At 43.3% G+C, this 14,919-nt stretch overlaps 1 protein-coding gene across 4 annotated transcripts in view; it reads left to right on the top strand.

Annotated features, from left to right (window-relative positions):
* Positions 1-14,919, top strand: part of LOC106884767 (multidrug resistance-associated protein 1) — a 56,184-nt gene that overhangs the window by 29,360 nt on the left and 11,905 nt on the right. For 2 of the 4 annotated variants that reach the window (XM_014936330.1, XM_014936327.1), the window contains exons 23-31: positions 730-1,040; positions 1,904-2,103; positions 2,529-2,655; positions 3,956-4,057; positions 5,093-5,239; positions 6,467-6,625; positions 8,012-8,178; positions 8,965-9,159; positions 10,433-11,965. In XM_014936330.1, coding sequence (XP_014791816.1) covers positions 730-1,040; positions 1,904-2,103; positions 2,529-2,655; positions 3,956-4,057; positions 5,093-5,239; positions 6,467-6,625; positions 8,012-8,178; positions 8,965-9,159; positions 10,433-10,541 — 1,517 coding nt within the window. In that variant the 3' untranslated portion in view covers positions 10,542-11,965. Of the gene's footprint in view, positions 1-729; positions 1,041-1,903; positions 2,104-2,528; positions 2,656-3,955; positions 4,058-5,092; positions 5,240-6,466; positions 6,626-8,011; positions 8,179-8,964; positions 9,160-10,432; positions 11,966-14,919 lie in introns of those variants that run through there. The other 2 variants (XM_014936328.1, XM_014936329.1) reach the window with 2 other exon arrangements.

Genomic DNA, 14,919 nt, shown 5'->3' with positions numbered 1-14,919 from the left:
GGGTTGGTTTTTTTTCCCCTTTGTAGAAAGATGAAAAACTTGAGTGAATAAAGAGAATTAAAAAAAAAAAAAGGCAAGCAAACCAACCTATAAAATTATTCAGTTAGTGAATATCACTTTCTTTTGTTTGTACAAAACAAGAATGAGAGTGGTTTGCAGGGGCTGATGACCCAGGAAAGGGTTCCTTGGTCTGTAGACAAACTGTGCTGTACTGATTAGTAGGACAGGAGACCATGGCTATACTGTATCCCTTGCAGCCATGGCCTGGCTGAGCTGTATAAGCTGGTGTTTCCTCTGACTGGTTGAGGGCCCGTCCAAGGCACCAGGGGAAGGCCAGCTGAGTGGCGTTTGATGTGTCCTCTTTGTGGTCAAAGTTTGTTTCCCGTGAAACCTATCACCTCAAGTACTCCCCTTCAAAATTGCCATAAAGAACTTGTAATAAAAACTAAATGACACCTTAAAATTCAGTGATCTTTACTCAAGGAAAGTGCTCAAATATTACACAAAATTTTGTAATGGAGAAACAACCTCTTCCATGAGAGAAGTGTGGTGTTTTCACTGATACTTTTTTTTTTTTTAATTACTTGGAGTAATGGCTGAGTTACCTGTAGTGAACCCTTAGTGCTCAGGATTATTGTACTGGATCATGCTAATGCTAAATGATGACAAAATGAAGGGAAATGTTTTGTGTGAGAAGCAGAAGCAGTTAAAACAAGTTTTCTTTTCTAGGTATTGCTGTGTTTGGCTACTCGATGATTGTGTCAATAGGGGGAATATTTGCTTCACGACACCTACACCTTAACCTGCTGCACAATGTCCTCAGGTCTCCAATGAGTTTCTTTGAACGTACACCCAGTGGAAATCTGGTGAACCGTTTCTCAAAGGAGATAGATACCATTGACTCCACTATTCCACCAATCATCAAGATGTTCATGGGCTCAACATTTAATGTGATCGGGGCTTGTATCATCATTCTGCTGGCCACACCTATAGCTGCTGTCATTATTCCACCTCTGGGACTTGTCTACTTCTTTGTGCAGGTGAGGGGAGCTGGGGCACTAGGCACTAGGACCAGCAGTCCTCTGTTATTTAAGACAGTTCTCACTCTGCGCTAGGATGGATTTTAATGTGTTTGACTTGAGTCATGCTTGACTGACTGTGCTTTGCACGGTTTATTGATTAGCTGACGTTGGCAGAGCATTTCCTTCTGTTGTCAAGTATAGAATGACTTCTGTGCAGAAGGTAATCCTTTAATACCTAAGCAGACTTTATAAAAATGCCATTAGATTTTGAGGCAAGTTTTGTATAGCTCGTTGCTCCAGAGCCCAGATATGGAAAATGCATGAGCTTTTCTATTACTTGCTTCCAAACTAATGAGTAGCCTTTAGAGGGGTATGTGTGTATTACTGAGCTTTTCTATTACTTGCTTCCAAACTAACGAGTAGCCTTTAGAGGGGTATGTGATCTGCCTGTTTTGTCAGAGTATTGTTTACAAAGCAAGAGAGATGATGACAGGTTTTCACTCCTGTCTTGTGTAGGCAGGGTGTGCTTGCTTCACTCTTACTTTACTCTTAGAAATCTACTAGATCCAGTATGGATCAGAGAGAAGCTGGATTTTGACTTTGGCAGCGATGTGTGTGTTTTATACTGTTGAACTAAACTTGCAGAGGAAATAAAAAGGAGAAGTTGGCTCTCGCATGAGATGCTTTGATTGGCAGTTGTTTAAAGACAGCAGAGCATATGTAATGGGCTTTTTAGGCCGTAATGTGTTGGAAAAGGCTTGTATTCCCATGTGTAAGTTGAATCTCTGTAACTAACAGCCCAAATGGAAGGGAACTCTCTTATGATCCCCTTTTCAGATGCAGTCTGGATGTAACCATAATTCTCATACTCTGATTCGCAGAGGTTTTATGTGGCTACTTCTCGCCAGCTCAAACGCCTCGAGTCTGTCAGTCGTTCCCCTGTATATTCTCACTTCAATGAGACTCTCCTGGGAGTCAGTGTCATTCGAGCCTTTGAGGAGCAGAACCGTTTCATAAAGCAGAATGACGTGAAGGTGGATGAAAATCAGAAAGCTTACTATCCAAGCATTGTTGCAAACAGGTAACCGTGGGGTTGAAATATTGAAAGGCAGTTATATAGGGAGGGCTTGATTCTGCTGCCTGTGCTCCTTATCAATCACAGCTCTCGGCATACTTGCCCAGAGTAGGGATTCCTGTGTGGATATATCTGTTTCACAGATGTTTTTCTTAAACTTCTGTGATGGAATTAAGATTACTTCTGAATTTCTTTTCTTTCTGCCTTACTTCTGGGTAGTATTTTTTAAAAATATTTTAAAAAGTATTTTTAAAAAATTTGGATTCATTGATCCCAATGTTGACCACAGGTGCTTTCTGAACTGACAGGAATTTATGCACCTGAAAGGTTTATTAATTTTGCATACTAGTCTTAAAAAACAGGGTGGCCATATTTCTAATTCTCTATGGGTGAATTACTAGAAATATGCGTTGTACTTTTCTCTCTTGCAGGTGGCTGGCTGTCCGGCTGGAGTATGTGGGGAACTGTATTGTCCTCTTTGCAGCACTGTTTGCAGTGATTGCACGCAACAAACTCAGCGCAGGCCTGGTTGGACTCTCAGTGTCCTACTCACTGCAGGTAATTTTATGTGGGTGGGGTTTTTTTGGAAAAAAACCAGCTCTGAATTGCAAGACTGCATCAGAATGTCAGAATCTTACTACAGCTTTGGAGGGAAAACTAATATAAAGAACATAGAAAAAGAGTAATACCCACAAATAGCATCTGGAAAGATGCTGGGAAGTTCCTTCAGTGCCTTGCCGGTGTGAGGGGATGTGGCTAAGATGACTCATCCCCTGCATAGAATCATAGAATCATTCAGGTTGGAAAAGACCCTTGGCGTCATCGAGTCCAAACATCAACCCTACTCTACAAAGTTCTCCCCTACACAGTATCCCCCAACACTGCATCTAAATGACTCCTAAACACATTCAGGGATGGTGACTCAACCACCTCCCTGGGCAGCCTATTCCAGTGTCTGACCACTCCTTCTGTGAAGAATTGTTTCCTAATGTCCAGTCTAAACCTACCCTGTTGCAGCTTGAAGCCATCCCTCTTGTTCTATCGCTAATTACCTGTGAGAAGAGACCAGCACCAACCTCTGTACAATGTCCTTTCAAGTAGTTGTAGAGTCTCCCCTCAATCTCCTCTTCCTCAAACTGAACAGTCCCAGCTCCCTCAGTCTCTCTTCATAAGATTTATGTTCCAGACCCTTCACCAGCTTCGTTTCCCTCCTCCGCTCCAGCACCTTGATATCTCTCTTGTATTGAGGTGCCCAAAACTGGACGCAATACTCAAGGAGTGGCCTCACCAGTGCTGAGTACAGGGGGACAATCACCTCCCTACTTCTGCTGGTCACGCTATTTCTAATAGAAGCCAGGATGCCATTGGCTTTCTTGGCCACCTGGGCACACTGGACCTCCATGGGCTGCAAGGGGACAGCCTGCCTCACTGTGGTCTTCACCGTGGGCTGCAGGGGAATATCTGCTCCAGCTCCTGGAGCACGTCCTCCCCCTCGTTCTTCACCGACCTTAGTGTATGAAGAGTTGTTGCTCTCACATACTCTCACTCTTCTGTCTGGCTGAATTGCACAGTTTTGGGTGTTATTCTTTTCCATCCGTTCTTAAGTATGTTATCACAAAAGTGCTACCACCATTGCTGATGGGCTCAGCGTTGGCCGGCAGTGGGTCCATCTTGGAGCTGTCAGGCATTGGGCCTATCAGACACAGGGGAAGCCTCTAGCAGCTTCTCACAGAAGCTACCCCTGTAGCGCACCCACCCCCCAACCCTTCCCACACAGACCAAATACATGTTTGTTTTTAATTTATTGCAGGTAACATGCTTATTGTAAACTGCTTCTAGCCTTCTTTTCTTCTTGCAGATTACAACATACTTGAACTGGCTAGTTCGCATGTCGTCTGAGCTGGAAACCAACATTGTTGCTGTAGAAAGAGTTAAAGAATATGCTGAAATGGAGAAGGAGGTACACTGAATTGTCCACCATACCTGTAGAAGGCAGTGTCCTGTTCTGAGGGCTCACCCACACCCTGGCTGAATGGGCTGGAGGGTGCAGTTGGGCATGTCCTCTGAGCTGAGGGATGGGATGGAGCTTAGTGCTGCCCGTGCCCTCTCTCTAGGGACGGGCTGTATCTCAGCTAGTAGTTCCTGTGGGTGCTTTTGAGGTGTGTCCACTGGCATTTACACAGTGTTATGTAGGAAGTGTGCTGTTCTGTCCTAGGCCAAGCAGTGGAGCTGTACAAATATTTTGCTTTCCTAAATGCTTAAATATTATTTTTATTATTTGTGTTTCTCTTTTTGCTATCAGTGTGTGCAGTAAAGATGATTTACTTTTTTTGATTCAAATCACCTAACAACTAATTTCCTCTGCAATTGTGCCCCTTTTGGCTACAGAACAGAGTTCCCCATGGGTTCTCTTTGCCATGCCTGTCACTTGAACCTGACTTGAGTCACTGTTTTTGCAGCCAAACCTTATGAGGACCCTTCCTAGAATTTTTTCTCAAGTGCTGGTAACAGACCAGTGTTTATACAGTTAAAAACCTTTTTGTTTGGTGTTGGCAGTGAATGCAGTGGGATGTGTTCTCTCTTCTCCCACCTCTGTGGGAGACTGAGGCAGCAGCTGTTTACTTTACCAGCTTATTAATCTTTTAGTGCTTATGTCTCAGTTAAACTGCTTCTAGTTGCACGTCTGGCTTCCCCAATGGCTTCCTTACTGTGGTGGGGACGTACAAACAGGTTATCTGAATATGTGCTGCCTGTATGATTCTATTTATAAGAGGAAAGTTTATACAGCAAGTGGTAGCTGTGATAGCAAAGCCCTTGGCTAGATAAACCGTTTCATTTGCCTTGGGGCGGCTCTTTCCCCCTCTTTCCATCACCCTCACAGTGCCTTTTGCAAATTGCACACTGACAAGGATTTTTCTTAATTGCTTTCCTCAAGTCTTCTGAGCCCGTGAGTGGTTGAAATAGGAATGATCAGATGTTTGTGTGGTTCTTTCAGGCTGAATGGAGTATTGAACAAACGGCCCCAGCCAGCACCTGGCCCGAGGAGGGAAAGGTTGAGTTTCGAGGCTATGGTTTACGCTACCGGGAAGACTTGGATTTGGTTCTGAAAAACATCAATGTTACCATAAATGGGGGTGAGAAGGTAATGAATCTGAACTTACAGTAGAGTGTTACTCTTTATAAATCTCCATGTATAAGCCAAAGAGAGGTCTAACCCTGTTCTGTAGTGTATCTTGGGTCCTTAAAAACTAGAAGAGCTTCTGTAGAATCAGTCTTACTGTAACTGGCAGCTTTAGTGGGCTCTAACCCTTTTCAAGGTGTGTCCTGCACCATGGGATGAAGATACACTATTATGTAGGCTTGTGAAGTGTCTTTTGATCTGGTTTCATTAGGAAGTTTATGCTGTCTTCTCTCGCCTTCCCAGGAAATTTGCTAATTTGTTTGCCTTAAGCAAAGGGGAGTACAGGTTGCAGAGAGATTAACTTAATTACAGTCTCAAAGAAAATAAGCTACTAAGTAGAGGGGGGAAGCCCTGACCTAGTGGGGTGGAATTTGCAAGGTGAGACTCTCTGCAGACTCAGAGTAGATTCCCTGGATCTGGCCAAACTGATGGTAAAGGGGGGATGTTTGTCTGTCTCTTCCGCTGTTTCCTCACACATGCGCTTACGTGCCTCCTGCCTCAGTTCTATGTGGGTTCTCCAATGTCTAATAATAGTGTGATCTTGCACAGCAGCATAAAAGGTAGTGGCAGGACAGATCTGCTCTCTGGCTTCCTTTATTTGAGGTATACGACTAGACATCTGCTTTTTTCCTGATTGCACGCTTTGTAGCTACAAATATGGGCAGAATGCTATCTCAAGAGTGGCTAGAATGGGCAGATGACGAGAGATATCAAGCAACCAAAGTAGCAATCTCGTTTATTTATTTTTAAAAAAGAAAAGAATTGGTGAAGACTTCAGTCTAATTGGAAGCAAAACATACAGTGTGAAACTGAATGCTTTTGGTATATTTTTGCTATAAATTCAAACAAGATAAATATGAAGTCAGCAATTATGACTGTGAAGCATAAACCAAAAAAAGGATTAGAGAAACTTTGGTCTGCTCTACCCACTTCCATCTGCCTTTCTAGAAAAATTGAAAACTTATGTGATTGGCTTGCAAATTTTGAGACTGCTTGTTGTTCTTTTTTTTTTTCATATCCAGTGACTTGTCTTCCCTTTTGATCAGCCTTAATGTGTTACGCTGTTTTGGGATGTTGATAGCCCAGCAAATATGACAACCTTCTGAAAATGTGTCATTTTCAGGTAGATGCTTGGAAATGCTTTAACTCTTCCCTGGAGTAAGTTGTTCCTATATTTCTTCCCAACAGATTGGAATAGTTGGAAGAACAGGAGCTGGAAAATCCTCCCTTACTTTAGGTTTGTTTCGGATTAATGAAGCAGCTGAAGGAGAAATCATTATTGATGGAATTAATATTGCAAAAATAGGGCTCCATGACTTGCGGTTCAAGATCACCATCATCCCTCAGGTAGATGTGAAATCCTGAACTTGTTTTATAACAATACTTTTTCTGTAATGTACTGGGGAGAACACATTTATTCCTTTTCTGATCTATAGTGATGAAATAGTCATTTCAGCATCCTCTTTCATGGACTTTATTCCTAGACTGGCTTTGGTTTGCTTGTGCTGGGTAGGAAGTAGGAGCTTGGCTATGGCTGAGTCGTGATGTGGAAGCAGTACCTTGGCCTCTGGACTCAGGGCTTTGTCAGCACCCCACGCTGAGCGCTGAAATGCTATAGGCAGCTTAGCCTGAGTGGGGAGGTCTCATCCCAGCTGATGACCTGATGGGGGTCCCTTGGTTAACTGGGACTGTTACACCCTTGGCCAGGAAAGGGGAAGTAAAGTCTGAGTATTTCCGCTTATGGAGAGCCCTCAGGGATGTTTTTCTAGAGATTGGTTTCCAATTTCATTTTAGATAGTTCCATTCTTGTTAGTAATGAGAATTAAGTTACTATATAGTCTAGTTGTGAGGGATTGGGATTTTGCATCGCTATTTCAGGGTTGATATGCACTCTTTGGGCCTTCGTACAAAGCATTCTGACTTTGGCAGGATCTCGGGAGCAAGGTGTGCAGTACTGTTCACTCACACAACCCCCTACATGACCATCCCAGTCTAGCCCAGCAACTGTGGGTTTGATAGTCCAAAATGTTTGGAAATATGGCTTTACAAGCACTGGACTTACAGTCTCAAGTCTTGTTCTTGCTGTGTAGCCTTTATTGCCTGCCTGTTCTGATTCAAAGTAAGACCATAAAATGTGGTTATATAAATCACCGTTGCAGCACAGTGTAAAAGGTTTTCTATACCATTTTTGGAAATCTGGGGGGACTTTGCTCTCTCCTTTTGATTATTTTGCATCAGTCTGACACTTCTAGGTCAAAAGTATTTCCAAAATAGTATTTCTCCATGTCCAAGAAAAAAATGCATTCATTTCATTAATGCTGCAGCTGAAGACTTTTGAAATATTTACAGATGGTGTAATTCCCTAAGAAGTGAAAAGTGGTCCCTGCTGACAGAAGGCTGGGCAGGGGGTGCCTGCTCTTTAACCTAATATCCCAGTAAAGAGAAAGTTGGCTTGCTTTTTTTTTTTTCCTTCTGGATTCATGAGTTGCTAACTCATGGAGAGATTTGGAGTGCCATATCTGCAGAGGGCAGAGGTCAGGCCACCAGAAGGAATAAGGGTGAGGGAGAATAATTTACTGTTACTGGAAAAAGTGAGGTCTCACAGCTAAATTCACTAGATTAGCTTGCTTGCAACTGCATCTGGATGTGTTTTCCTTTCAAGTGTCTAAGAAATATTTTTGGATCACTTGCCATGTTCTGTGTACATTGTTAATTACTTCTTTCTGTGACTAGGATCCAGTATTGTTTTCTGGCTCTCTACGTATGAATCTTGATCCTTTTGACCAACACTCTGATGAAGACATTTGGAGGTCTTTGGAATTGGCTCACCTGAAAACCTTTGTGTCGTCCCTTCCTGATAAACTCAATCATGAGTGTGCTGAAGGTGGAGAGAACCTCAGGTATGTCAAAGAGCCATGCTTGTGAAAATTGCCTTAAGAGCTAAATGAGACCTGAGAGAGGTGTGGGGGGGTATGTGTGCCCTCCCACCCGCAAATAGATTTTCCACTTCCAGAAACCTTACAGCTCACTTGGGACAGTATGTAGCTAGACTCTAGCAATAGCAATGCAGTGTGGGGCTCCCCTGGGCCCCACATTAGAATTTGTGGAAGGAGTTGGGGAGTTTTTAATGCATGGTCAGACAATCAACCAACTAGACTTTATCAAATGTGTTTTAAAATCTCAAGTTTGAGAATTTGAAGTAATTTAAGAAATAGAACGCTGTGAGGTTTGACAGCTGGGGCAGTCTTGGAAAGGATTTTAGTAGCAGCAGCAGCAGCCTGCTATTTATAGTGGGTGCTCTGAACTTACCATGGCTTTTGCCCAAGAGATGCAATTTTTCTAAGGGAGTTGTCAGCTTGCTTTTTGCACCATAACAGGGATATATGTTCAGTCTGTAGAAACCATTTAAAGTCCAGTCCTCAACACTGCACTGGTTCAGATCTGCTGACACCGTTTGTCATGTATTCTCCAGTTGCGTTGCCGAGACTTCATTGTGAGGGGGATGTAGTTTCAGTTGCTGTTAGATAACTCTCCAGTGAAGTAGTAAGACTGACCATATCTATTTTGCTGGATTCTTGGCACCTTTACTTTAGAGAAGTTCTTATAAGGAATTTCTGGGCTTCAAAATGAATACTGCAAACTTGTTGTGACTTTTTTTTCCCCACCTTCCCATCCCATCTGCGTAGTGTGGGACAGCGCCAGCTGGTGTGCCTGGCACGAGCCCTCCTCAGGAAGTCCAAAATCCTGGTTCTAGATGAAGCCACAGCTGCTGTTGATCTTGAAACAGATAAGCTCATACAGTCAACAATAAAGTCTCAATTTGAAGAATGTACTGTATTAACTATAGCACATCGTCTGAACACAATCATGGACTACACGAGGTAAAGTAATACCGCTTTTATCTTGAAGAATGGCATGTGTGACCTGCATCGTGCTCTCCTTAAATGAGCATCTTTGTGTTAGCTGAATGTTTACCAGTGCGTTTTTAGGCACCTCTCTGCAGAGCTGCTGGAATTCCTGTTTTGATGGGTGGGTGTGTGTGTGTGTGTGTGTGTGTGTGTGTTTTGGCTTGGGAAGCGTGGCCTGGGGAGCTCCTCTGATCCCTTGATGTCGCGCTGTTGTTGTGCCATTCCTGTTCAGGCAAACTGGGAAGGGGAGGGAGGTGAGGATAGGAGTCTGTTCCTGGGTCTTGTCCTAATTTAGGCACAGCTAGAAGAGGCACCAGAGCTTTAGGGAGCTCTTACCCTAAACTAGCACTGACAGCATAAGGAATCAGAGGGACAGGTCCTGCACTTGTCTGAAGTTTGTGCAATGTTTCTCTTTCCATCACTTGGCTATAGTTCATACAGCCTCCCTCATCCTCAACCGCTGTTAAGGTGCGGTTGAAGACGGAGCTGTCTCATAATTTGAGTTTTAACCTCTCTTGTCCTTTTTGTCACAGAATGGCAGAGAGCAAAGTGACCAGTGATAAGATTTTTGTGTACTTTTGTAGACCTCTCTCTGTGCTGTCAATAGTGAAAGATAAGAGCCAGGAGGGTGCCAGGTCCAGCACCAGCAGTACTGTCACCAGATGAACACCCAGTTGGGTCACTGCAGCAGATAACTCTGTGCAGCAGCACCTGCTAAGGGCCTTGCAAGCATCTCTGCAGTGCCTGGCCAATTAGTGGAGGTAGCTGAAGGCAGTGTTTTAACTGTGAACTGACTTTGCTGGCTTGCTTTGTAAACTTCCTAATTCCGGTTGCATGTTTGTTTTGCATAAGCTTTATCTGCCTGTGTATTTTCTCAGCAGCAGCTGTGTAACAACAGTTGATGTGATGAAGTATTATGAGAAGGTTATCCCAGATCTTACAAGGTCTTAGGGCCGCCCACCTTGACAAGAAGTGCTGCCATCTAGTTTTTTGCTGGCTCAGAGCACAGTTAAGTCTCATGGCTGCCTGCAAATGACTGGGGAAACATCTGCTACACAAAAAATAGACCAGACAGACCATCTGCAATGAACTCAGGAAGGTTCTCACCTCTGTCCATTCACAGAGCCTGGATTGTCTTCACTCCCATAAAATGTCTACGCTGCAGTCAGTGTCTCTGTACATGTACATCTGTGTTTGTTGGCCTTCTGGATTTTCTTGTGACCATGTTTTTCCCCTTCTTTTACAGAGTTTTAGTCCTGGAGAGAGGAGAAGTGGTGGAGTGTGGTAGCCCAGACCAGCTACTTCAGGAAAAAGGCATCTTCTATAGCATGGCCAAAGACTCAGGCTTGGTGTAGCACTTGAACTTGGTTAGTTTGCACGGGAAAGAGGGAGGTGACACATTCAGAGAACTGTAACTTCCCCTGAGCTGGGGTGAACCAGGCAGTTCAGTTTCAGACCTAGTGAAGTCAGCCAGAACATGGCAATGGAAGTAACATAAAAATGCAATTTTCTTTTTTTTTTTTTTTTTTTAATTCTCATTAGTATTGATTTTAGCCAGCTTTAGGAGAAGCACATACACTGTGCAAAACACTTAAGAGACTTATTTTTGCCTGAAATCTGTCATTATATGCTCAAATATAAGGCGGAGTGATTCATCAGAGAAGTTCAGAAAAGCTTTTTCTTTTCATCTGCTGTTATGTTCTGAAACCCCCCTTTGCCTTTTTTGTTTAAAACATTTTTGCAAATGCTAGTTATTTGCTTGTTTGCAGATTCCTCATTTGAAGAGCCATCTATTGTGGGATGCACTCGGAACATTTTGTGGCATATAGTACTATAGTCCAAAGATTTTTCTTCTTGTGAAATAACGTGTGCCAGACTTTCTCATTATGGCATTTACTGTACATGGTTAATGCTTTTATGCATTCTCCAAAGGTTTCATGTGTTTACAGTGTATAGCAGCAAGTTCACTATAATATGTCAGTAGTGCTGGTGTGAAAAAGCACAGTCAACTTCAAAGCAGTATTTAAGCATGTCTAGAATGACAATCGCTCCGAAACCAAATCCTGGCAGCAGTGGGTGTGTTGTGGTGTGCAGTACCTGACCTTACACCCGGTTCACTCAGGAATTCTGACGTGGGTGGTGAATCCTCCTGGTGGTGCCTGTGGGGACCAGGATGGGAAGTGAGGATTTGCCTGAGCGGAGGTCGCAGGCTCGGTGTGACGCTGATTGTAATATCCTTGGCTTTGGCAGTTCTGTGCTTTAATAGAAGCTCTGCCACATCCAGGACCACTAGCCTTATATCAAAGAAACATGCCCTTCATGCTGCTGCTGTTGACTCTTAAATTTTGTGGGAAACTGTTCTGTTACAGTTGTTTAAAAAAAAAAAAAAGTTTTACTGTTTTTTAAGTTGTGTGTCGGAGGGGTCTAAATTCAATTAACAATGGAGTCTGGTTTTCAAGATCTGTGTTGAATGTTCAGTTTTCTGTGGGAAGAAAAAAAGTTACTTTTCTCGTGTTCTGATTAGTCTTATTTAAAGGAAAATGCTGGAAGAAGGCAAACTCAGTCAGATGGACCCAATACTCAGCACTCTGAGAATGTGGACTTCTGTGAATGATGTTGCTGACCTTAATACTAGACAATTGTCTTCTTTAGAGTAAAGCTATTTATTTTTTTGTAAATTATGAATCTCTGAGATTGAATAGACCGAAATTTTCTTTGGTATTTTTTGTAATGACTATACAAATATTTGCAAAGAACTTGCAATAAAAAAATTGAAAAATAACCTGATGTGTCATTTCTTGCTTTATATTTGATAAAGGGTTAGCTTTGGCAGTTCAGGTTTTTGCCTTGAAAATAGAAAACAGAAATTGTTACTGCTTAGACTAGCCAGGCTGCTGAGACTGATGTCTGGGGGGTGTTAGGGTGGGTAAGAAACCTGGAGTGCAATACCTGTCTGCTGTGGTAGGGCTGGTTCACACCTCGTGGTTTCTCTTGGAGTTTGAGCAGAGCAGGATTCAGTGGTGCTCCACACCTTGGCCGTACCTGTGGTGTCTCTGGCCAGTGTCTGCCACATTTCCTGGGCAGCTTGGTGTTGACTTCCTCTGTGGAAATGGAATAGGCAAGAGGTGTTGGGAGTTTGGGGAGAAGCAGTAGGTTTCGGTTTTTCGAATCACTTAAAAACTTATGCAGTGTTGTGATGGACAGAAGGGTGGAAAGATTGGAGCAAACGGTTAGTCAGGAATGGAGTATAGAGCAGAGGAATGAGCTTGTCAGGTAAGGTGTGTGGCTGGTATTGTTTTAATAACTGCATTACAGTGGAGACAGATCTATCTGCAGAGGAGGAACTGTGAATACCAGTATGAGACCTTGCCCGCTTGGGCACACTCATCCTCCAGGAACACCTCCTAGGAGAGGGAGAAGGGCCACGGGCATTGGACATCCAGGCAGTAAAGCTCCCTGTGCTCTCTCTGCCTCCGCAACTAGTTACCACCAACACCTTCCTCAGGGCAGAGCTGCAGAGAACATCAGGATTTCAAATACCTTTGAAAAGTCTTGTGGGTTTAGTGTCACTGGTTACTGAGCTGGGGACTCTGCAAGTACTCTGCAGGTTTGGGGCTGAATTCAGAGGGAGCTGTACTGCTGGAGTTCTTACTTGGTGGAAACTGATCTCACATTTGAGGAAATGGTGCTTTCCATCACACACCGATTAACGAGATTTGCAAGCCTTAATATATTCATGTGAGTGAGTGCTTTGAAAACAATGGACCTGCGCTTAGGAGCGTGGTTTGTTTGAAATACAGAACTTGCAGAATTATGCTTCCGCTGTGTAAAATGTTTGCTGTGGAGGAATGGCTTAAACTGCATTTGCAAGGTCAAACTAGGCACACTGGAAAGTGTCACCGGCTGTTCTCTGTCCTATTTATGGGCTGTTTGTGATCATTTGGGGAACCGTGTGTCCAAAATGGTGTATTTTGCAGGATAACCTTCTAGATAGTGCAGCAAAGGGTCAGAAGACGACTCTGCGTGTGCGCTTCAGTCTTGTTCTTTGTCACTGATGTGGTTATTAATATGCATCACTGTGTTCTCCTGGTTTTATACATTTATGCACTTTCTAGCACAAACTGTTCTGCCCCAGCTCGGGAGTGGGTGCTCTTTTCTGTTTGCCCTAAATACCTGTCAGTGCTTTGTGCCGCTGCTGCATTGATTCATGATCCCCATTCCAAATGTCTGTCCTCATAAAAATGATGAATATCTTGTCTGGATGTGACTTGAACCAAATTGTATTATGCATGATGAGGATCAGTCTGAACTAACCTTCACCGCACACAGAGCCAGCTGAACAAACACAGCTTTCTTCCCCCAGAACCTACGAGTAAGGGCGGTGTCACGTAGGGCTTTGGGGCTGCCTTGAGGTGGGAGCAGTATAGCTCTGAGACCCTCTTCCAGCTGGGAAAGAGAGGGTCACATACTGATCCCTGCAGGCAGTGTTACTTGCTGCAAGGTAAGGTATTAGTCTGGCATTAAAACAAGTAGATTTTCCTAATTTAATCTGTTTTCACCTTTATTTTTTTCTCTTTTTTTTGGCATGTGTTTGGACCTAAAGCTTATTTAGTACCTGGGACACTTGCAGCACTTTTGGGTAAGGAAAATCCATCCTGACGGCTTGTGACTCCCACTACAGGAGAGTCTGGTGCCATTCGTGAGCCTGCTGTAGTTATCTCCTCTGCTAATTGCATAATTCAATCAAATAGGCTAGTCTAGGAAGAAGTACCTCTGCAAAGACCCAGCAGACTTGTCCTTTTAAACACCACTTTCTGTTCCTTAAACCAGATTTTCAAGAAAGGATGGTATCTCCAAGCATTAACTCCTTTATGCATTTTGCTTTAACCAACTTCCAGATACCTTCCTTGTGACGGCTGTCACCTTTTTTGTGAGACTTGAGCTCCTGATTTGTCACTCAATTATGGTAGCACTTGGGCTTAAAGTTGGGGACTCTGGCTCATCTGAAACATTGGGGGGTTTTGTCAAATGTAATTTTGGGAATCTCTTTTCAAAGTTGGGGACTCTGGCTCATCTGAAACATGGGGGGTTTTGTCAAATGTAATGTTGGGAATCTCTTTGCCTTTTCAGCACAGCTTGACCTGTGAAAGCTGATGATATTTTTGCCTGCTCTTACTTTGTGCAAGCCAACAGCCAAACTGCACTCTTTCAAAAATTACCAGTGTGAAAGTATGTTCTGTTTTTTTTCTCCTTCTGTTGCCTTCTCTCTTCATTAGCAACTTATGAACAGACAGCGAGCATGTAAAGATGTTTAAATCAGAGATGATGGTATGCTAAAAGATGTCTGTTTCTGAATTACCCAGCAACGTGGGCACTTCTGTTCCTCTTTGACCTCAGTTAAAATACCAAACCAGTTAAAATACCAAAATTACCTCTCACTGGTTGTAAATGCTCCTGCTTTTGAGATCCATTGATAAACCTTTAGAGTGCTCGTAACTTGTATCTGTTGTTGGGAATTTTTTTTTTTTTGTCTATGCCCTTGAGTAAGGTTTGGAGAAAGTAGAGGGAAAATATCACCTCTTTCCTGAGCACCAGGATGGCAGCAGGCTCAGAGTGGACTTCGATGTCTCAGGCACTTGTCCAGCAGAAGCTCTTAATTGCTCTGAATGTGGCTGAAGAGGCTACAGAGCAGCTGCCAGAGCAGGAACTGCTGGGTTTCACTGGTGTGGGTTG

Source organism: Calidris pugnax, unplaced genomic scaffold (assembly GCF_001431845.1).
Source record: "Calidris pugnax isolate Ruff unplaced genomic scaffold, ASM143184v1 scaffold17, whole genome shotgun sequence".
NCBI lineage: Eukaryota > Metazoa > Chordata > Aves > Charadriiformes > Scolopacidae > Calidris > Calidris pugnax.
Note: the sequence above shows the minus strand (reverse complement) of the source record. Positions and strands in the feature narration are given on the sequence as shown.